The 23,072-nt window shown below is 44.7% G+C and overlaps 2 protein-coding genes across 2 annotated transcripts in view; both read right to left on the bottom strand.

Moving 5' to 3' along the window:
- Nucleotides 1-4,030, bottom strand: part of LOC133138229 (guanine nucleotide-binding protein G(i) subunit alpha-3) — a 65,332-nt gene extending 61,302 nt beyond the window's left edge. Inside the window, exon 1 of the mRNA XM_061256812.1 lies at nt 3,386-4,030. Within this exon, the coding sequence (XP_061112796.1) occupies nt 3,386-3,503 (118 nt within the window). The 5' untranslated portion in view covers nt 3,504-4,030. The remainder of the gene's footprint in view (nt 1-3,385) is intronic.
- A 9,206-nt stretch (nt 4,031-13,236) lies between these two features.
- Nucleotides 13,237-17,187, bottom strand: LOC133138610 (G-protein coupled receptor 61-like). The gene has a single exon (XM_061257514.1). The coding sequence runs from the start codon at nt 17,185-17,187 to the stop codon at nt 15,652-15,654; it is 1,536 nt and encodes a 511-aa protein (XP_061113498.1). The 3' UTR covers nt 13,237-15,651.
- Nucleotides 17,188-23,072: the final 5,885 nt, after the last annotated feature.

Raw genomic sequence — 23,072 nt, 5'->3', positions numbered from 1 at the left:
CAGACTGGGTCAGTTCAGTTCAACCGCAGATCCGGGACCCACTAACTAGGTTTTGAAAATACTAATTAGGCGTACAGTGATGTCATCATTTTTGAGAAATTGCCTTGATAACATGATAGCCTGTTCACTGGCCGGCTGGCAGTGTGAGCTCAATGTGAGCTGTAACTTTATAGTCAGCAGGCTGACTGCATTTGACCGACATCTGTTTCACGGTTTGAATTTTTAATGCCACTAAACGTACCGTTAAGACGCTTCAGGAAGGAATTACACAGGGGATGCCTTCGCCTTTGGAAAGAAAGAAACGCACGCATTTCATCCTAACCGACGTTTCAGTTCAGCATATCAGGCAAATAACTTCCTTCAGAGCGCTCGGTGGTTGGTTTGGAGGTTCACGGCTGATGACTTGGAACTAAGTCATGGGTACCGCTATTGGCCAATTTACACAGTAAATTGCTTACAGTGTAAATCAGAAAAATGTGCATGTGTATAGTCTTGGTCCTAAATGCAGACAGTGGAACACAGACGCAAGTGTGAGGCGCCTAACCCCCTGCACATTAGGCGATATGCGGGATTATCAGCCTTCTCTCTGAAGCGTTGAGCAAATTTGATCTCCGCTGCATCTCAGGGAGACTACAACATACATTGCTGCTATGCTGCAGACCATACGCAATAATTACATTCACCTGGGAATTTGCACAAAAACATATTTTTATTTTTGATTATGGTGTATGTGCAACTATTACTTTTAGTGAAAGTATCCTTCCCTGTATCGGAGAGGTCATGAACCCCAGTCCTAGAGGGCTGTACAGTACGTTTTGTATTCACATCAAAATCTGCACGAAACCAGTCCAGGTGAGTGAAGCTGTTTTCACATGATCAGCACCAAAACCGCACGACATGCCGTCAAGCCATTCACTTCCTATGGAGGGAGCGTTGGGCCTGACTTGGCAGCAACGCTAAGTCTGTAGTAGCACACAGCTCAAAATAAAGCCAAGTTGAGCGCCATCAGGGTTCAAACCGTTTAAACTTTGACCTTGTTTGAAGCTGACCTTTCCTAGCGTGTCTAGTCTCATCACAGCTTTGTATGAAGCAGGCATACGTTACGCTACCTAGCAACACAGACAGAGCCGTTTCACATAGGCTACATGGCTAACTGAGTTAGCCTGGTTAGTTTGTCGTTTTGGGATAAACTCAATATTATCGTTTTCACAATTCAGCCTTTTATAACCGCAGACAACCTACATATTGTTGCGGCTTGTTAGAGTTTAGCAAACTAACGGCTTCCTGAATGGATGACGACAAGTTGGCGGCCGAGATGGGCTGAACGGCCTGTTCTCATCACTCCGTATTCTAATGTTCTCATGTAACTGCTCGATTCAGAAATTACTATTAGTCAGCACTTCAGTGAATGAAGATTGTTTGGTAAAATACGATCATTATATTGCTGCACCCCTGACAAACACAGCGTTCGCGTGCAGGGCGGCCTGTAGCGTAGTGGTTAAGGTAAAGGACTGGGACACACAAGGTGGTGGTTCTAATCCCAAAGTAGCCACAATATGATCCGCACAGCCGTTGGGCCCTTGAGCAAGGTCCTTAACCCCGCATTGCTCCAGGGGAGGATTGTCTCCTGCTTAGTCTAATCAACTGTATGTCGCTCTGGATAAGAGCGTCTGCCAAATGCCAATAATGTAATAATGTAATGTACATCGATGCCCAAGCCACGCCCAATGAACATTCAGCATGGTGTGCCAAACGGTGTGATCTGGGACCGTGGACAGCATTTCTGGAAGCAGCCTTAAAAACAATGGAAATCTGCAGAAATGTCATATGCCTGTAAAGTGCAGACTTGTCTAAGGACAGGGCCTTTGATCACGAGCAGCTTCAGGGAGTAACTATACAGGGTAGCTTCACAGGGGTAAAATGAAACCTGCATCACCTGCTGCCTTGGTCCTACACTTCCCACAGTTTCCAACCAACAAGCAAACTATTACTGCAATATACTGATGAAATGTAGCAAGGAGTAAAATGTGTGTGCAGCGCGCATGGAAAAAGGTTTGTCTGTCGAGAGACAACCAGGAGCATTTGGCGTTTATACTGATGTCAAATGTGTGCAAAGACAATGGCTTTGTGGTGGAAGATGAAGGCCTAAACTCTTTAAAGCCTCCATTACTGACTTCTTTCCAGAAAGCAAAAATTGAAAAATTTCAAAGCTGGTGTGTAGTTCCTGCCTTATTTCCTTATAAGAACTGAATGAAGCAACAACAGAACGCAAACAGCTTATCCTTGAAAAATAAGTCACGGTTTTAAACTTTAAATACAATACCGAGCATTGTCACATTCATATGTCACCTGACATCCGACCACCGTAGTTGCTAGAGGTCTTGCTGGCTTATTTGACAGATACGAAATGTAGTCTTGTAGAACATAAAGGTCATTTGGAGGCGTAAATGAAAGTAACTGGATTTGACAGACCCTGAGCATTAGCTAAATTGTTATTGTTTTATTTGGAAGCCGTGTTAATCCAAGAGGAACGTCATTTATCGGCTCTTAATCAAGTGACCATAGCGCTATTAAAACTGAGCTGTCACCCTGACGACAGCATTGAATGATGACGCAAAAGTTAAATCAACTTGTAGCTGGTGGATGACAAATGCTGAAATGTGTAAATGTTTAAAAGCCAACAGGACATTGCAGTCTATGAGCCGGTTTTCACAGGCACAGATTCAGCTTAGTCCTGGACAAAATTGAGTTTTCAATGGAGAATCTCCATTCAAAATCTAATTTAGTCTAGGACGAGGCTTAATCTGATGTATGTGAAACTGGTCCTATCAAACAGGCGTTTGTATTTAAATCGTTGACATGTTATTTCGAAAGATACTGATAGCCTAAATATCTTGTACACAACTAATAACCACTAATATATCCTCTGCGAACAAAATACGGAAGCAATATATTTCGATCGCAACTTGCCACGCTCCCTTCTACTGTTATCACCCGAGGAATAGCTGAATTATTTGAACATACTCAACGAAATGCAGCACAATCAGCCACGGATACCACACGAGATCATTTTCATTGTAGGCAACTTATTTAGTTCGCTCGTCTAACTTAATTTAACGACAGATGATGCAACGAAATCACATTTTCATATTATCGAGTGGCTACTCGTGAAGTGGACGAGGAGACCATCCTGCATATGTATAGGCTTATTAGAGTGCGGTTTTAGTGTCATTTCAGAAGCGTAGGTACAAAGTAGCCATGTAAAAATGCTGGGGTAGCGCTAGGCTGGCAAGAAAGCAGCTGTCCTGGCGTGAGATAGAATGCATGATTACAGGGCTCGGTAACATTACCAAAACGCGGGGTATTGCCGCTGATCCGCACTCACCAAGCAGCAGCAGTTTGACTTCCCTGGACGCTTTCTCCCCGTCTTCTCTCAGATTCCGATCGATCATTTTACTCCTCTCCACCGCCGCTTTGTCCTCGGCACTTAGTGTACATCCCATTTTGAATACCAGTAAGTATGCGTAGGGAGAGCGATATATGAAAACTCAAACTCTTAGTTTGAGAAGCGACACAAAATACAGCAAGCGATTTCTTCAGCAGCCGTAATAACCGGGGAGCGGAGAGAAAAAAGGCGTTGGCACCAACCCTCACATGGGAGACAGCAGCGATTTCACCAAAGTGTACTTTTTCACATGCAGCTTTTCCCCGATAGTGGATCAATGTTAATTTAAATCCAAGGCGTTTTCAGCTGCTGTGATATAGGCTGAAGGCTAATTCAGATAGGCTGACGTGCACACGTAGCAAGCAGTCTTCCTTTAGGTTTTATTGCTGACTGTTGGTTTAAAAATAAAGAAATAAAAATACAACTAAGTAAAAATTAAAACGCGATAAATACTTAGGAAACGGCACTAGCTTGTTATGTTAATCTTCACGTGCCTATCCTATCTATGGTTTGCTTTTATCTTTAAAGTTTGGAGTATAAGATCTCTAACTGTTCGGCGCTCGGGTTCCCCACTGTTTCCGTTGCTGTTAGAGGGAAAAGTATGTAAATGACATAGAAACTCGACAATGCTTTTTTATTTTTTCCCCCTATAGGGAGTGATGGGAAATGTAGTTTGCACGTATCAGCGCAGGAACAAGAAATGACTTCGTGTCGAAGAACAGCGTGTCATGAAATAATAATAATGATAATAATAATAATAATAATATTATTATTATTATTATTATTATTATTATTATTATTATTATTATTATAGTAGTAGTAGTAGTAGTAGTAGTAGTAGCCTCAGCCGTGTAGTAGCAAGACAACATTTTTTCATTGATTTCATGAACTGCTACAACAACAAAAAATCATGATAGGAATCCATAATTATTTTGGACATACACTTAAACTAGGCTACGATAGCCTATTCATTTTGCGTTTCCACGAGAAGTTGTGGCTCAAAATAAAATTTATGTGTGCTAGCATGTGAGTATGGTTTTGAAAACTCAGTAGGCTTGGGCAAAATATTAACGGATTAAGCTGTAGAAAAAATGTTCAGTGAATACCCTTCTAACGAGAAGAAAGTTTTAAAACCACAGATATATTTTGGTATGTGATCACCCCCAGTGGAAGTCTATTTTATTGCAATAACATGAACTGAGACAAAATGTATTTAGCGAGGGTGGGATATTCCGTCAGTTGCCCCTCACAAATTAATCCATTGCAAACAGTCCATCATTATTTTGACTGCACACGGGTAAATGGCAAATAAAGCTTCTAAAAATGTTTTTTTAAGAAGTATTTTAAAAATGGATGTAATGCATATTTTTGCATTTTGCAGTCTGGAACAAAGTGTCATTTGTTAAATAACATTGTATTTTTAACCGCCCAAAAAATGCCAGATGGCACAACAAAATAGTTGTATAAAAAATAAAAATAAAATAAAAAAAAATATATATATTTTTTCCTACTATTTATTCTATGTGAAATTAGAGTAAGTATCCTTTAGAGTGTCTACAGTGCTTAACACATTATTATTTAGTGGTTGTGTTTTGTATTTACAATAATTTCAGATTATTGCATTCTAGTGGCCAGGTATTTAGTATCTTTAGCATCAGATTGTACATTTAAAGGCAGAAAAATAATGATACAAATATACAAATGAATTAATTCAATAGTGATTCACATCATAGTTATCAACCATTTGTTCACTTTAAACTATTATTTATTGGTTTAAATGAATATTTCACCTGGTCGCACCACCGGACAATTAGCAGTTGTGTCACCTGACATTAGCAATGACAGGAAATATGCTGAATAATTGCATTATTTCAAATACAAAAAAGTCAACAGTCTCTATTGAAGTAAAAGTAGTAAATTGATCAAAAACAGGAGAGCCGACATCACTTGAGATCACATTCATTACATAGCAACTGGAATAGGCTACAGTGCAATAGATTGATTAGATACACTGTAATGGATTGTGATTGAACAACACAGAAGCTATGTTTTAGTTTGATACACTTAATAAGAAACATCAGAGATTTTAAAACATTAAATGCATCACAATTACAACAACTACATCCTAAACAAAAATGGATTGTGGTTTAACAACAATGAAGTAATGTTTGACAAAATACAGTCCCCTCCAAAAGTATTGGAACAGCAAGGTCAATTTTTAGGTGAGCAAAAGTATTGGAACAAGTGACTTGAGGTGTTCCTTGTTGCCCAGATGTGTCCTGTATTTGGGAGAAAAGCAAGCCATTTTGAAGCTTAGAAAAGAGAAGAAATTCATCAGAGCGATTGTGCAAGCATTGGGGGTAGCTTGTACAACAACTTGGTATGTCCTGAAAAAGAAAGAAACCGCTGGCATGCTGAGCAACAGATATTGAACAGGTCAACGAAGGAAAACAACAGCAGTTAATGACAGAAACATTATGAGAGGTGTGAAGAAAAACAAAATATCAGTTAGTGATATCACAAACCTTCACCCCTGCCCTGTGGAGATTGTATCTCAATCAACCATTTGAAGAAGATTTGGAGAGCAGCAATATACCACAAGATGCAAACCACTCATCAGCAGTAAGAATCGGCAGGATTACAATTTGCACACACACATCCCAGGGCCTGAATGCACAACAAACCAGCACAAACACACACACACACACACACACACACACCAGGGCCTGCATGCATTACAAACCAGTATAAACACACATAAACACACACACACACACACACACACACCAGGGCCTGCATGCATTACAAACCAGTATAAACACACATAAACACACACACACACACACACACACACACCAGGGCCTGCATGCATTACAAACCAGTATAAACACACACACACACACACACACCAGGGCCTGAATGCACAACAAACCAGCATAAACACACACACACACAAACACACACACACACCAGGGCCTGCATGCATTACAAACCAGTATAAACACACATAAACACACACACACACACACACCACAACAGGGCCTGAATGCACAACAAACCAGCATAAACACACATAAACACACACACACACACATACACACACACACACACCAGGGCCTGAATGCACAACAAACCAGCATAACCACACATAAACACACACACACACATACACACACACACCAGGGCCTGCATGCATTACAAACCAGTATAAACACACATAAACACACACACACACACACACACACACACACACACACCAGGGCCTCAATGCACAACAAACCAGCATAAACACACACACACACACACCAGGGCCTGCATGCATTACAAACCAGTATAAACACACACACACACACACACACACACACCAGGGCCTGCATGCATTACAAACCAGTATAAACACACACACACACACACACACACACACGCCAGGGCCTGAATGCACAACAAACCAGCATAAACACACATACACATACACACAGGCACACATATACACGCATACATACAGGCACACACACACAGTGATTACTGATCATCGAACAGGTCAACAAAGGAGAACAACAGCAGTTAATGACAGAAACATGAGCGCTGTGAAGAAAAAACCCAAAATATCAGTTAGTGATATCACAAACTTTCACCCCTGCCCTGTGGAGATTGTATCTCAATCAACTGTTCGAAGAAGATTTGGAGAGCAGCAATATACCACAAGATGCAAACCACTCATCAGCAGTAAGAATTGGCAGGATTACAATTTGCAAAGTACACACACACACACACCAGGGCCTGAATGCACAACAAACCAGCATAAACACACACACACATACACACACACACACAAACACACACACACACACACACACACACACCAGGGCCTGAATGCACAACAAACCAGCATAAACACACACACACACACACACACCAGGGCTTGAATGCACAACAAACCAGCATAAACACACACACACACACACACACACACACACACCAGGGCCTGCATGCATTACAAACCAGTATAAACACACATAAACACACACACACACACACACACTACAACAGGGCCTGAATGCACAACAAACCAGCATAAACACACATACACAGGCACACAGGCACACATATACACGCATACACACAGGCACACACACACAGTGATTACTGATGGAATAACACTGGTGTCCCACCTTATTATCTGTAGAACTTTCTAAATGTGTTTTGTAGAGTCACAAGGCTAACACCAGATTCTTATATTTAAGTAGAGATGATTCAGTGTCAGAAAGGTAAGTGATAAATAAAAATATGGAGTGATTTGCCAGATTTAGGTCTACCTGTGGGTGTGTGAGTGAGGAGGGTGCTAATGCAATGTTGTTAATTGAATTAAAGAAAGATTGAACAAATTAACTGAGCATGGGAGCATGTGATGTTTGAAGGTGGGGGGGGGGGGGGGGGGGGGGGTAGGGTGGAGGTCACCTCATAACATGCTCCACCCACCCCCTCCCTCAGTCAGAGAATGTGGTTGAGGCTGGGTTGTCATGGAAACACCTGGTTCTGGAAGAAGAAGGTAACTCCATAAGGAACGCGGTCCTGCAGCTCACCAACAGAGGGCGCCATTGTCAGTTCTCTGCCAGAGAATCCTTCCTTCCGAGTGTGGCAAAGTCAATAATTGGATCATAGCCTGACAAAAAAGTGAAATATTTATTTATGGTGTATGAAAATATGCTTTCTAGTTATTTCCAAAGTCTTACCGTTGAATGCTGCTTTTTTTTCTTCTGTTGTGGGGCACTTTCTACTATCTAAAGAGCAGCACGTTTTCCTTCTTAAAATACATGCTTATTTGTCATATGTCTATCGTCCACTGTATTGCTGAAATTGCTGTATTGCGGTGATAAAGGTACAAAGCTTATAGAATGGTTGAGCAGAGGTCTGATAATCGAGAGGAACATGTTAATTTTTGAATCTGTATTTCTCTATTATGCTCTCTTGAAATAAATGAGATGTTCCCTAATGTTTGTGATTAAAATCAGTCAGCCTTTCTCTCAAACAGCTATTGGTGGGATTAAAATCTAATCATGTGGGCTTCAAAGAGCAACATGGTACGCAAAACAACATTTATTAGGTGCCTTGATCCTTTGTTTTATGTAAATAAATCATTCCACTCAGAATTGTTTTGGACAGGTCATGTCCAATGTGTGCATTGATGTTTGCTGCAAGGAAATATGCCAATGTGTGACATCTCCCTCTGCAGCTCGTTTCTTGCAATGTGTTTATTCTGAAAGTACCTTGTGTGTCCTTGTGTGTGTGTGTGTGTGTGTGTGTGTGTGTGTGTCCCTGCATGCATGTGTGTTGTGTGTGTCCGTACATTTGTGTGTGTTGTGTGTGTTTATGTACGTGTGTCCGTGCATGTGTGTGTTGTGTTCTTTTCTATATTAATGATCCCTTATCTTATTTTGTCAAGCCTTACAATCAGTTTGTTTTTCTGCTTAAATCTCTGCGTGTTACGTTGAGGCCCACATGCTGCAAATCCTGATGGAATGTTGAGTGGGGATTGTTTTCTCATTTGAACACTAACACAATGATATACCAAGATTGCATTATAGAAGAAGCACTAGATTTTGAAACAGCTGGCAGCAGGTTGACCAGCTCAGACCAGCTCCATACTTAACATGGTTCACCCAGCTCAGGTTATGTTTTGAAACAGCTGGTAGCTGGTCATTTCAAGTTGGAGTTGGTCATAGCTAGCTTTTACACCAGGGAAGGCTTTTTTTCTAGAATCTAATGCTTGTAGCAATTGCTTGTTGGAAACCCACTGAAATGATTCAGCTCAGAAGGAAATGTGTAGAAGTACAAGGTACAGAAAGGAAATCAAAGTCAAACATTGATGCAAGAAATTGGTAGCCCCCAGGCTATGAAATATCTTCTTGTAGGGCATCATGGTCACTGTGGGCATGGATGGATGTACTGTAATGGATAATGTTTTAGTCATTAATCTTCCAATTGTATGAACCAAGGCTACAAATGTTAAAGCAATACCATTTCACCTGATATGGGACCAGCAGACACAAAACTGAAGCCTAGTGCTAGACTATATACATTTGGAATGGACACTCCATACAAAACTGAATTCAGTCCAGGACTAAGCTGTTCCGTGTCCGTGGAACTGGCCCTTAGCGTCTTCATTCTCCCTCGCGTGAGTCTCAATCATCTCATGAACAACAGAAAGAGGTGTAAAGCCTTCTGAATGAGTAGGGCCCTGACCTTTGTGGACGCTTGGACAGGGAGCTTGTCTCTCAGCTGAGCTCTTAGGCACAGATGGGGGGTGGCTGACCCTCCAAATGTCAGGTCCCCCCTTCATCTCGCACCTCCGACCCCGCCCGAGGACCACGCTGCACATCTGCGGTCCTTCCCCCTCCCCCTCTTGGTGTTTGATCTCTGCCCCCTGTGGGACCGCTAAGGGGGAACTAGGACAGAAATCACGGATCACAAACTGAGTTCTACCTGGAGGCAGAAAGGATAGTGTCAAAATAAAAGTCCTTCATATTAACATCACTGAGCATCATTAATTGTGTAATAGCTGTGACCCGAATGTTGAAAATGTCATTTAGCGCATGGAGACCCTCAGTGTATGGCTGTGTGTGTGCGTGTGTGTGTGTGTGTGTGTGTGTGTGTGTGTATGTGATAAACACAGCCATTCTGTTTATAAAGAAATATAATACAAAAATAAGGGAATGCAGTTCTCTTCTGTGACCTCTTTTTGCACTGACCATGAGAAAGTACACATGAGAGGGTATTACTGCGTTACTGCATTACTGAGCACGAAGAAAGAACATTACCATAGATCTCAAACACCAGTGTAGGCACAATGTCCTGCTTTCTCCTTCCCGCAACAGTCACATAGCCAAACCACTCAAAAACCCTGACACAGTACAATATAACACTTGAAAGTTAATTGTATTTGTGATCCAAGAACGGAATACACAACAAAGGAAAAATATCACAAAAAAAAGCCCAGAAGAAAATTTACAAAGCGGGATCAATACCCAGGAATCCATTTCTCATCCATAATAAATAAATAAATACAAGGAGAGGGGAAATAAATATCTTATTTTAAGAACCTTTGTATGCACAAACCAGCTGTTTTCTCGAGATCCTGGAACTACAGACCATACAGTGGATGATAGCACTGTCTGAAATGACAGCCGTGTGTCAGACTTCCGTTATTGTGTTTTCCAGCTCTGCCACAGGGGGCAGCAGAGCACTTCCTAGACAGAGGTTAAAGGTCAGCGAAGTTCAAAGTTATTCAGTCCACATGAGCTGGCCCCACGCTTGTGTCCCTGCGAGCAACACGCAGCTGGCTTGGAGATTGGCAGAACATTTGAATGCCTTTGTGGTGCTCGATTGTCTAGTAGCAGCTCGTCCGGTTTCTGAGTGGTGGGGAGGGTAGACTCCCAAAGCAGGTTTTCCTCTTTTTGAAGTCAAAATCGATCCTTGCTGGAATGGATTCGTTCGACTCTCGAACTGGAATCGGAACGGCCGCAGTGGAGTCAGGAGTTCCCCTGCTGCAGTTACAGAGAAGAGGAGCTCGGAAAACAGGCCTGCAATACACACTCACTGAGCACTTTATTAGGTATTTATTAGACTTATATTTTATACTTCTGCTGTTGTAGCCTATCCACTTAGAGGTTTGCTATTAGAGATGCTCTTCTGCATAAAACTGTTGTAATGTGCGTTACTGTCACCTTCCTGTCAGCTTTGACCGGTCTGGCCCTTCTTCTCGGACCTCTCTCATGAACAACACGTTTCTGCCCACAGAACTGCTGCTCACTGGATGCTTTTGTTTTCGCACCATTCTCTGGAAACTCTTGAGACTGTTGTGCGAGAATATCCCAGGAGATCAGCAGTTTCTGAGATACTCAAACCACCCTGTCTGGCACCAACAATCATACCGCGGTCAAAGTCACGTGTCTTCCCCATTCTGACATTTGGTCTGAAAAACAGCTGAACCTCTTGACCATGCCTGCATGTCTTTATGCATTTAGTTGCTGCCACATGATTGGCTGATTCAATATTTGCATTAATATGCTGGTGTACAGGTATACCTAATTAAGTGCTCACTGAGTGCATATGCACAACTTTGGAATTTGATCTTTTTTTATTGCTGAAATCTACCTACAACTCATTTCTTTTGCCACAGAATAAGAAGTGATCCTCAAATCTGGATGGCCCATTTTTATGGTCTTTACAGACCGTACACCCCCCACACAAGGAGTTCCAGATCATTCTCGGGGTTGCCAAATGTGGGATTTATCCCCAAGGGCAGGTTTTTTGTGGGGAAATTCATGGGGAAGATGTCAGGGTAACTATGTATTGGCATCAATTACAGATGGGGGATTTTAAAAGGCAGTATGGTGGGTGGGCCTCTTAAAAATTTGTATGGGGGTGAGTTGAAGGCAAGGAATTTTTGAGAATATTTTTGCAAAGCCATCTGCAAAGCTCGACACATTGGTATTCAACAATTGCTCAGGGGTATACCAGCGCAACATTGCATCAGGAGATGAGAGACCTTTTACCTCACAAAAAGACAAAAGAAAACCACATACAAAATTTGCTGACATTTTATATGAAATATAACTGCTGTATGAAAAGGGAAGTTTTTATTGGCTAGGCCTTCACCCAATAAAGTGACATGGCAATACTTGACTCAGCTTGAACATAGTTTTCATCCAGTCAATGTATGTGGAAGGATCTATGCATTTATAAGTCGCTTTGGATTAAAAGCGTCTGCGAAATGACAAAAATGTAAATGTAAATGTATTTAATTTGTGAGCATTAACCAAAGTGATCGAGCTTTTCTGATGCCAACACACTTATGAACTTGTGTTCTTTCTGTTAAGAATCTACAGGCACAAATGTAGTTTAGTGTATAGCAGTGAGCAGAACAGAGAGAAAGATCACAAGTTCCCACAAGCATTACAGAGATCACAGTCCTTTTGCAAAGAAGGCCCCGACTTCAATCTTTTCTCCACGCTCTCAGAAATCTGTGTCTGAGTACAATATTTTATTTAACGGTAACGCTTTACTTTTTACTAAATACACAGCTAAGTACACAGGTACATGTGTAATTATTCGATAACAATTTTGATTTCAGTGGTAAGTACATTGAAACAAAGCCAGTGAATACAATCCGTAAGCACTATGTAAATACATAGTACATAGTACTTGACTCAAATCAAAATAGTTACCTAATAAGTACCTGGTAAAATAAAGTGTAACCAAAGATTCTCTAAGAAATTCAGGCTTTACAAGAGTTCAACTGAAAGCACAGACTGCACCCTGGTGCAATTCAGATTCTCACCAGCGTGTGGCAGCAGTCATTCCACAGAGGAGCATCTCACAGCCTCTTGTGGAAAAGCCTATTTTCGTCCTCTCCGTCCGGCGCTTATGCAGAGACCAGTCTGCTATTACACGGCTCAAGATTGTGCTTGTTGCTGCACTTAATGGAGAGGGCTACATTTGTTCTGCTAGCTTTTAAACCAATTCAGTGTAATTTGGGAACTACTTCGACACCCAATCTTTCGCTGTGAAAGGACCAAGAGAACATATTTTTTCTTTATTCAACGAGGCGGGTAGAGTAACCCATTTCGGGAACGATCGTCAATGCTCACGTCATTAAGCAAGAACATTCGGAACGTTCCGTCTCCGAAGACAGTCTTTAAAACAATGTCCCATTGACCTACACTTCTAGCCTCCAGCCACCCCCCCCTCCCACACACACACACACCACCTGCCCCCCCATCCCTGGACACTGTCTCTCTCTCTATCCAGTGTCTATACTACATTATTACCCCTGACACTCCCCAATGCTCCCACTGGGAAGGAGAAGGCATGAGTGCGTGATAGAGAGAAGATTGAGTGAGTGATAGAGAGAAGAAGGGATGAGTGAGTGATAGAGAGGAGAAGGGATGAGTGAGTGATAGAGAGGAGAATGAGTGAGTGATAGAGAGAAGAAGGGATGAGTGAGTGATAGAGAGGAGAATGAGCGAGTGATAGAGAGAAGAACAGATGAGTGAGTGAGAGAGAAAGAGAAGAATGAGTGAGTGATAGAGAGAGTAAAGAGAGGGGAAGCTGAGCCACGTGAGGCTCAGGTAAAGGACAGACAGCCGATGGCAGGTGACAGGTGTAAACTCTGCCTCTATCCCCAGCAGTGTGGGCACAACAAGCCACTGTGCTTACAGCAAAACACAGCAACCCTCCACACGTTGGCCAGGGTTTACCCATAAGCAGTCAGGAGCTGCAGCGGAAGGCAAGGTGCTGTCCTCATTCCCTCCCTCTCTCCCTCTCTCTCTCCCCCTCTCTCCCTCTCTCTCCTGTGAGGATCGCAGTTCAACTGGACACCTGTTGTCATGACTGAAAGCCATTTTGGGCTGAGATATGCTAAGTTAAAAAGTGTTTAATCTCTGTTAACTGCATATCAACTGCATATCTACTGCATGCAGCGAATATATCCAAATTTGTGTACAGTCACAATCAATGCACTGTTTCAAATTGCAGACACACATCAGCCATATGCAGACAAATCACAAGATCCAGGCAACATATTTTTCTGTAACCTATTTCTACATATGTAGGCAGGGAAAAGTGTTAATGAATTCAGGCACCCGTTATAAATATACACACGTCGTCGTTTTGCTATTTATACCATTGGCATTGGTGGTTGGGTGTTCAAATCGATAAATAAAACTTGTTAATGATGAACATTTGAATTATGTAATTCAGTCAGTGAATGTGGAAATTCCTTTTATTAAAAAAACTAGCAAAAACAATGGAGGCTGATCTATCTTCCATCTTGTAATATGAAGGAAGTGAATGTTTTTTTTTTCTCCTCCACACTGCCACTGCCACTATATTGAACCCTTGGGCTGAGGGAATTGGCCTGATTCTCATCACATTGCTCAGTAATTTGTTTGTGTTGTTTTTAAAGAGGACGATACACTGCTCTGTGGCTTTCAAATAGAGCTGCAATCTGTCACAATCTTTGGGATGAGGTCCTGAGTCAATGTGGACATTCCCATGACACTTGTCGCAAAGAGTAGGGGGTTCTTTGGTGTCCTGGCTAAATTTCCAACCTGGCTCTCTCAACCTGACACCTAATCATCCCCATATTTAATTGCCTAAAATAATGATCGCTCCCTTTCCACCTTAGCTGGTGTGTGGTGAGCGTTTTTGGCACAAAATGGCTGCCGTGCATCACCCAGTTGGTGCTACACATGTGGAATGGTTGAGGTGAGTTTCCCCCACAGCACTGTAAAGCACTTTGAGAATCTATATATCTATTTATGTATGTATCATTTTGGCAGAAAGAATGGAATAATGTGAAAAACTATGTGCAAAAATCCCTGAAAGTGTGAGTTTTCCCTCACAACATTCCCACAACGTTTTTTTGTAAAGAAAAGAGCAGGGTGAAAACATTACCCATTTACAGTGCTCAGTAGATTAGACACAGCATTCATCGCAATCCTGCGGCAGATTGTTCAGAAAAAGAAACGCAACAGGTCAACCACGACCATCCAGTGGCACTCTTACGCCCGTACCTTGAACTTAAGCTTCCGTGGATTGTCAAGTGCAAAAAAGGTTGGTTTCTCTCTCATTTACCTATCTTTGAAAACACCTCTTCAAAGGAAGGCAAATGAAAATCTTTTTTTTTGGTTAGGTGTCACAGAAGAGGCAGGGGAAGAGAGCGCCTGTAGCCCTTCCTGACTTTGATGATGTCACGGCTTCATAAGGAGAGATCCTGTATCACGCAACTGCTTTTCAAACAACAGACCTTTTCTTCAACTACCATGCTGTTACAAAACTAGGTGTAAACTCATTCGTAAGATAAAGAAAGCATGAAGAAGCTAAAGAATAGATTATACCGATAATCTAATGGTTTTCAGAATTCCTCCCAAACTGGTTGGCGAATTGGATTTGTTTGTCCTCGATTAAACACCGTAAGATTCCGGACGTGCTACTGTACCACAAAAGCGAATCTCCTGCTTGAGCTCAATCTCAAAGGCATTCAAATATCCGCCCCCCTTCCCAAGTAGACTTTGGTGAACTGAATACAGGCAGAAACAACAGAGCACACTCTGCATCAGTTCTATTTCCACGTAGTAAATTCAAGAAATTGTTTGAAGTTCAATTCTTGAACCGAGAAACACGGCAACAATTTTTTCAATTCATCAATTGAATTGATGTCTTTCCTGACTGGGCGAAACCCCGTTCACCGGTTTATGATGAACATTTGGGCATTCCAACTCAGATCTGGCAGGGGGTACGGTCTTAATGTGGCTTTCGTCCATGGTGAGGTCCCTGCCCAGGTGGCGATGTTCCATCAGCTCCGAGGTCTCCTCCAGGATCTGCCCGGGTATGCGGAAGTCGATGGGCGTGGGCGGGCGCAGGGGAGGTGCCTGGGGCTGCTGATTGCCGGGGCTGCAGATCTCCGCCTTCGGGCTGGAGACGTTGCGGGAGTTCTGCGGCTCCTGGTTGCAGCCGGTGCCCTGGAGGAACTGCAGGAAGTTCTCCTCGATGGAGGCCTCTCGGCTGGGCAGCCGGTCCTCGTCCGTGCCCCCGCCCCGCTGGAGCAGACAGGAGAGGTGCCGGCCCAGCTCCTCCCGGATCTGCCGGTTGAGGCAGCCGTAGAAGAAGGGGTTGGAGGTGAAGCAGAAGTAGCCTATCCAGGTGACGGCCTCCTCCAGCTGGGCCAGGGAGGCGGGCGGGCTGGAGGCCAGGGCGGAGTAGAGGTGGAAGGAGAAGTAGGGCAGCCAGCAGCACAAGAACTGGCCCCCGACTGCGGCCAGAACCACCGCCGCCTTGCCCCCGCCGAAGGAGCGCTGGGGCGTGTTTCGGGGACCCCCGCCGGAGCTGGCCGCGGCGGTGGAGCGGCTGCCCAGCGACTCGGAGCGCTGCCGGCGGGGCGTGTCCATCCAGGTGGGCAGGGGGCCCTGGTGCAGCGCCGCCACGCGAGCCACCTTGAACATGTTGCAGTACACCACCAGGATGATGAGCAGCGGGCACAGGAAGTAGAGCAGGGCGAACAGGACCATGAAGGCCGTGCGACCCACCCCGCCCCAAACCCCGCCCCCACCCCCGCCCGTCCAGTGCAGGGAGCAGCGTCTGTGGCCCTGCGGCGAGGGAGCCGAGCCCCTGGCCGCGTCCCCGGCCCCCGGCCCGGCCCCCGGGAAGGCCCAGCCCAGGAGCGGGAGGGCGGACATGACGGCAGACTTGACCCAGATGCCCGCCAGCACGCACAGGGCCAGGCCCAGCGTCATCTTCACCTGGTGCCGCATGGGGTGCACCACGTAGTAGTAGCGCTCCACGTTGATGGCGGAGATGGAGAGGATGGAGGCGGCCACCAGGCAGACGCTGAGGCCCAGGTAGCTGCGGCAGAAGGCCTCGCTGAGCGGGGCGCGGCCCGAGAGCATGCCCAGGGGCATCAGCACCAGGGCCGCCAGCAGGTCCACCAGGCACAGGTGGAAGACGAAGGCCAGCTTGTGCAGCTGTGGGGTGCGCGCGATGACGGCCAACACGGCCCCGTTCCCCAGCACGGCCAGCAGGTCCACCAGGAGCATGGCGGAGAGGGCCAGGGACTGCCACACGCTCTCGCCTCCCGGGGGGGACGAGTCCGAGCGGTTGGACGGGGACAGGGTGGGGGGCGGCAGCCAGGGAAGGAGATGGGAGGAGTTCCGCAGGTAACTGGGGGCGACGGGGGGATCCATGGGAGGGTGGGTGGGTCCAAGAGAGTGCTGTCCCTCACAGGCCCATTGGCCATCCTAACCCCGCCCACGAATAGGGGCACGGGATCTGGGCTCAGGGTGGACCCTCTGGCCTGAAGCCTGGCAGCTCGATAAGCACTGGGAGGGCCCTAAAACACCTCACGACAGTTGAGCTATGAACACTTCCAGGAGCCACTCGGTGTGCTGACCTCATTCAGCTGATGATCTCCAGGACAAGACACTCTGGCCACTTCCATCAACAGTTCTCATCTGGGGGGGGAAAAAAGAAGAGAATTCACCACCTTTTTTCATGACTCGTATTTTAGCCAAAGAGAGAATCAGACAGGTCTGTTTCTGAGAGTATTTCAAAGTGGCTGCTCTGTGCAAGGAGTCCCTGTGGACAGGACACGACATTACCCTACGGTCCCCATTCCCCTATTTAGATGGAATGCTAATACTAACATTTTGTAGCCTAATAGTTAGCCTAATCATTATTCCACAAAAACATTAAAATATTATATATCCAAACACTGTTTAGAGAGGAAAAAATCACTTAGGACTTTACCTAATTGGAGCTAAACTCCTCCCCCTGTCATGGTATACAATGACAGTCCTTTTCAGAACTTCACCAGAATTATTGAATATGCAATAATTGCGAATTCAATAATTGCATTACAACAAATCCACACACTTCTTTCACTCAGTTTGGGTTTGAGGTTGGGGTCTGTTCCATTTCAGTTCAGGAGATAAATTGAAGTTCAATTCACCCCATGAAACATTTGAATTCATGAATTGGATTTCAGTTTCATTTTCTGTTTTGCCTGAACTGAACTGGCACTGGGTTCAATAGACTGCGAAATGGAGCATGTCAGGAATGCGGGACAGCGGAATGCGGGACAGAGGAACCAAATCTAGGCACACAGGTAAATCCAGGGAAATCAGTGGCGTAATAGTAAACAGGCAGACTTCCAAAAAGCGGTAGGTAGTCCAAGCAAGCAAAGGTACAAACACAAAATCCAAAACAGAGTCTAAAGCCAGGCAGAGATCATAAAACCGGATATCCTAACCAGAACCAGAACCAGAAACGCTTTTTCAACATTAAAAGAACCAGATGAGAACTTCATCTGTTTGTTGAGCTCAGAAGATCAGACACAGCAAGGCAAAAGAAATTAACAGACCCCAAGTCAGTTCTGTTACATAAACACCCCCACCATGAGCCCAGACCCCCCAACAATGCCATGATTCCGGTATAGAACCATGTTCAAGCCTCTGTGCGATTGAGAAGAGTGGAATTTATGGCTGAGAGAGCTAGAAGCTGCTGCCAAAATCAATGGAGGAGAAGAGCCTTTCTGTTGTCCCCGGTAGCTACAACTGAGCCTCAGCACGGAGACAGTCCAGAGGAGACTAATGTGGGCCCGGGAACAAAGGCACGGACGACCACAAAGAGCTTCAATGGCGATCAATGGAGGGCACAATGTTGCATGTTGCGGGCAACATTCGATTATTTGGATGAACTCCTCACCACTCCTTGGCCTCCTGCCAGAGATCCAATCAAGGCAAGCTGTGAAATTGGGGCAAGAATCCGATTAGCTGCCAAAACTTCACAATCAATTACTGCACGTTTCCTCACTTCCCTATTCGTCCAGAGAAAATCTGCTGACAGCCTGCCGTAACTGGCATTAGAAAGAGGTCACAGATTGTTTTCTGTTATTGTGGGGGGGTTTCCCATTTTAAGATCTTTCAAAACTTCAACTAACACGTAGAAGAGCTGACTTCTTGAGGACCAGAAGAAGTGAGAAGTGAGAATTTTCACTTTAATGCAGGAACGCAAGTTCATGGCTTGACCCAAGTTGGGAAATCCATCATTTCCTTATTTAGGATAAGTTGCGGTACATTCCTGTACCTTTAATAGTACATTCCCTTTTATGGTGAGTGATTTAAATAAGAGGTCATACAAGATTAATATGCTTTCCACACATATACATGCTGAGTTCTGAATTTCTGTATGTTTACACTAGGACTCGGAACTGTACTGTCCTGTCAGGTCCACTTTTGCACTTGTTCTTGTGTTTGATTTGCACTTTGTTGTACGTCGCCCTGGATAAGAGCGTCTGCTAAATGTCACGTAATGTAATGTAATGTAATGTAATGTAATGAGTGTTTTTTTCTCCAATATAAAATAGAAGGAAAAAGGTCACTTAGGAGTAATACGATGAGGAGTTTGGAGGAGGGGAATCGGAGTTCTGCTCCGATGCTCCAGACCACGTTCGCCTCACAGGTCACCAGGTGAACGCTCAGGTGACGTGGAGGCCTCTGTTTACCCTGGCAAGCTCACCTGGTCTGACGCCCGCTGCTGCGGTGGAAAAATCTGCCAGGTGGGCGGTACATTTCCATACACACCTGCTCCAGTGTCTGACTCTGCTTCAGTACATTTCCGTACACACCTGCTCCAGTGTCTGACTCTGCTTCAGTACATTTCCATACACACCTGCTCCAGTGTCTGACTCTGCTTCAGTACATTTCCATACACACCTGCTCCAGTGTCTGACTCTGCTTCAGTACATTTCCATACACACCTGCTCCAGTGTCTGACTCTGTTTCAGTACATTTCCATACACACCTGCTCCAGTGTCTGACTCTGCTTCAGTACATTTCCATACACACCTGCTCCAGTGTCTGACTCTGCTTCAGTACATTTCCATACACACCTGCTCCAGTGTCTGACTCTGCATACACACCTGCTCCAGTGTCTGACTCTGCTTCAGTACATTTCCATACACACCTGCTCCAGTGTCTGACTCTGCTTCAGTACATTTCCATACACACCTGCTCCAGTGTCTGACTCTGCTTCAGTACATTTCCATACACACCTGCTCCAGTGTCTGACTCTGCTTCAGTACATTTCCATACACACCTGCTCCAGTGTCTGACTCTGCTTCAGTACATTTCCATACACACCTGCTCCAGTGTCTGACTCTGCTTCAGTACATTTCCATACACACCTGCTCCAGTGTCTGACTCTGCTTCAGTACATTTCCATACACACCTGCTCCAGTGTCTGACTCTGCTTCAGTACATTTCCATACACACCTGCTCCAGTGTCTGACTCTGCTTCAGTACATTTCCATACGCACCTGCACCAGTGTCTGACTCTGCTTCAGTACATTTCCATACACACCTGCTCCAGGGTCTGACTCTGCTTCAGTACATTTCCATACACACCTGCTCCAGTGTCTGACTCTGCTTCAGTACATTTCCATACACACCTGCTCCAGTGTCTGACTCTGCTTCAGTACATTTCCATACACACCTGCTCCAGTGTCTGACTCTGCTTCAGTACATTTCCATACGCACCTGCACCAGTGTCTGACTCTGCTTCAGTACATTTCCATACACACCTGCTCCAGTGTCTGACTCTGCTTCAGTACATTTCCATACACACCTGCTCCAGTGTCTGACTCTGCTTCAGTACATTTCCATACACACCTGCTCCAGTGTCTGACTCTGCTTCAGTACATTTCCATACACACCTGCACCAGTGTCTGACTCTGCTTCAGTACATTTCCATACACACCTGCTCTAGTGTCTGACTCTGCTTCAGTACATTTCCATACACACCTGCTCCAGTGTCTGACTCTGCTTCAGTACATTTCCATACACACCTGCTCCAGTGTCTGACTCTGCTTCAGTACATTTCCATACACACCTGCTCCAGTGTCTGACTCTGCTTCAGTACATTTCCATACACACCTGCTCCAGTGTCTGACTCTGCTTCAGTACATTTCCATACACACCTGCTCCAGTGTCTGACTCTGCATACACACCTGCTCCAGTGTCTGACTCTGCTTCAGTACATTTCCATACACACCTGCTCCAGTGTCTGACTCTGCTTCAGTACATTTCCATACACACCTGCTCCAGTGTCTGACTCTGCTTCAGTACATTTCCATACACACCTGCTCCAGTGTCTGACTCTGCTTCAGTACATTTCCATACACACCTGCTCCAGAGTCTGACTCTGCTTCAGTACATTTCCATACACACCTGCTCCAGTGTCTGACTCTGCTTCAGTACATTTCCATACACACCTGCTCCAGGGTCTGACTCTGCTAAACCGTCCAACAAAACTCTGCTTCAGTTCATTCCAAAATTCCAAAACGCCTTTTCGCTCCTCATTTTCACCACCTGATTTAGCCGGCTAAATAAACGCCAGTTTTATAAATGCCGATTTATAAATGCGATAGCAACGAAGGAGTTGTATGCACCAAAACAAAATGGCCTGGACTCAATAAAACAAAAACATTGTTTTATTTAGAGTTTTTTTTCCCCCAAGTTAATTGTTGATGGTCGCTGAACTCTTCAACTTGAGGTTGTGAAGAAACAACAACGACAACAAGAAAAACACACACATGAATTGAACTCAGAGCCGAAGCTGATAATGTGGATATAATCCAGGTCCTTGTCTCTCTCTCAGGAGGGGGAGCCCTGGCATGTTCGGCAGTGAGGGCTCCCCAGAGCTCCTCTGGGGGAGTGGCACACTTCAGTGGGAGGGAAGGGAGAGCGAGGGGAGCCTAGGGTGCTGAGCCCCACGCTGCACTTCTGCTCCCAGTCGTGCCTCTGTTCTCACCAGGAGTGCAGACATTACAGCCGGGCTTTCAGAACACAAGCACACACATACACAGATGTGTGCTTCTGCTCCCAGTCGTGCCTCTGTTCTCACCAGGAGTGCAGACATTACAGCCGGGCTTTCAGAACACAAGCACACACACACAGATGTGGGGGCCGACATGGCTCAGGCAGTAAGAGCAGTCGTCTGGCAGTCGGAGGGTTGCCGGTTCGATCCCCCGCCCAGGCTGTGTCGAAGTGTCCCTGAGCAAGACACCTAACCCCCAAATGCTCCTGATGAGCTGGTCAGTGCCTTGCATGGCAGCCAATCGTCATCGGTGTGTGAGTGTGTGTATGAATGGGTGAATGAGAAGCATCAATTGTACAGTGCTTTGGATAAAGGCGCTATATAAATGCCAACCATTTACACAGACACACACATATGTGTGTACATATTACATTATATTACAGTCCTTTAGCAGATGCTCTTATCCAGAGCGATGTTTAATAAAGAGACGTATGTCTAAGGTATAATTATCGCAACTGTCTACAACAGTCGTCCACCAGTGATGGCGAGAAAATAGAATCTATTTCCTGTACTCGATATCTTCCTTAGTGCTGGATGCCATTGGACAAGCAGGTAATGAAACAAAACTGACTCTAAACTTCACATCCTGAAAAATCGGAGTTGGTAAGATGACCTGGGCCATGTCCGAATCAGCGCACTTGTCCACTTGTACATACATCTCCTGCTTAGTCTGATCAACTGTACGTCGCTCTGGATAAGAGCATCTGCCAAATGCCATTAATGCAATGTAATGTAACTTCACTACTACTCAATACTAGGTTACTAGGTTACTGCCATTTTAGATATGCCTCAGGGCTTTCTTGGTCATATCCTTCCCAGCATTCTTTGCAGGGCATTGGATGCCCTGGCCCCGCTGTAACCCACAAGTGTTTAGAGTTTGTTTAGACTCACCAGAAGCAGAACTGCACAATGTTTTTTAACACTGATAGTTCACATAGCCAATGAACCCAAAACATTCCAGTGTAACTTTTGAAATTAAGAGTCCAGACCAAGTGTTATATGATAGCAACAGACCTTCTGTACTATAATTTAGCACTGGAAACTCTTGTAACAAACCAGCACCTCCTGTATTAAAGAAGGAGAGAGGAGGGTGGGAGCAAAGTTGAGTTCAGTATCTGGTGAGTCTACAGAATCTGTGCCTAGCTCGCTGTCCAACTGTCTATCCTCTGCATTTCTAAACAACCTTGAACTTGCA

The sequence above is a fragment of the Conger conger genome, chromosome 10 (assembly GCF_963514075.1).
Source record: "Conger conger chromosome 10, fConCon1.1, whole genome shotgun sequence".
NCBI lineage: Eukaryota > Metazoa > Chordata > Actinopteri > Anguilliformes > Congridae > Conger > Conger conger.
Note: the sequence above shows the minus strand (reverse complement) of the source record. Positions and strands in the feature narration are given on the sequence as shown.

Coding starts and splice junctions, on each gene's coding strand:
- LOC133138610 (XM_061257514.1), bottom strand. CDS start 17,187: ATGGATCCCCCCGTCGCCCCCAGTTACCTGCGGAACTCCTCCCATCTC.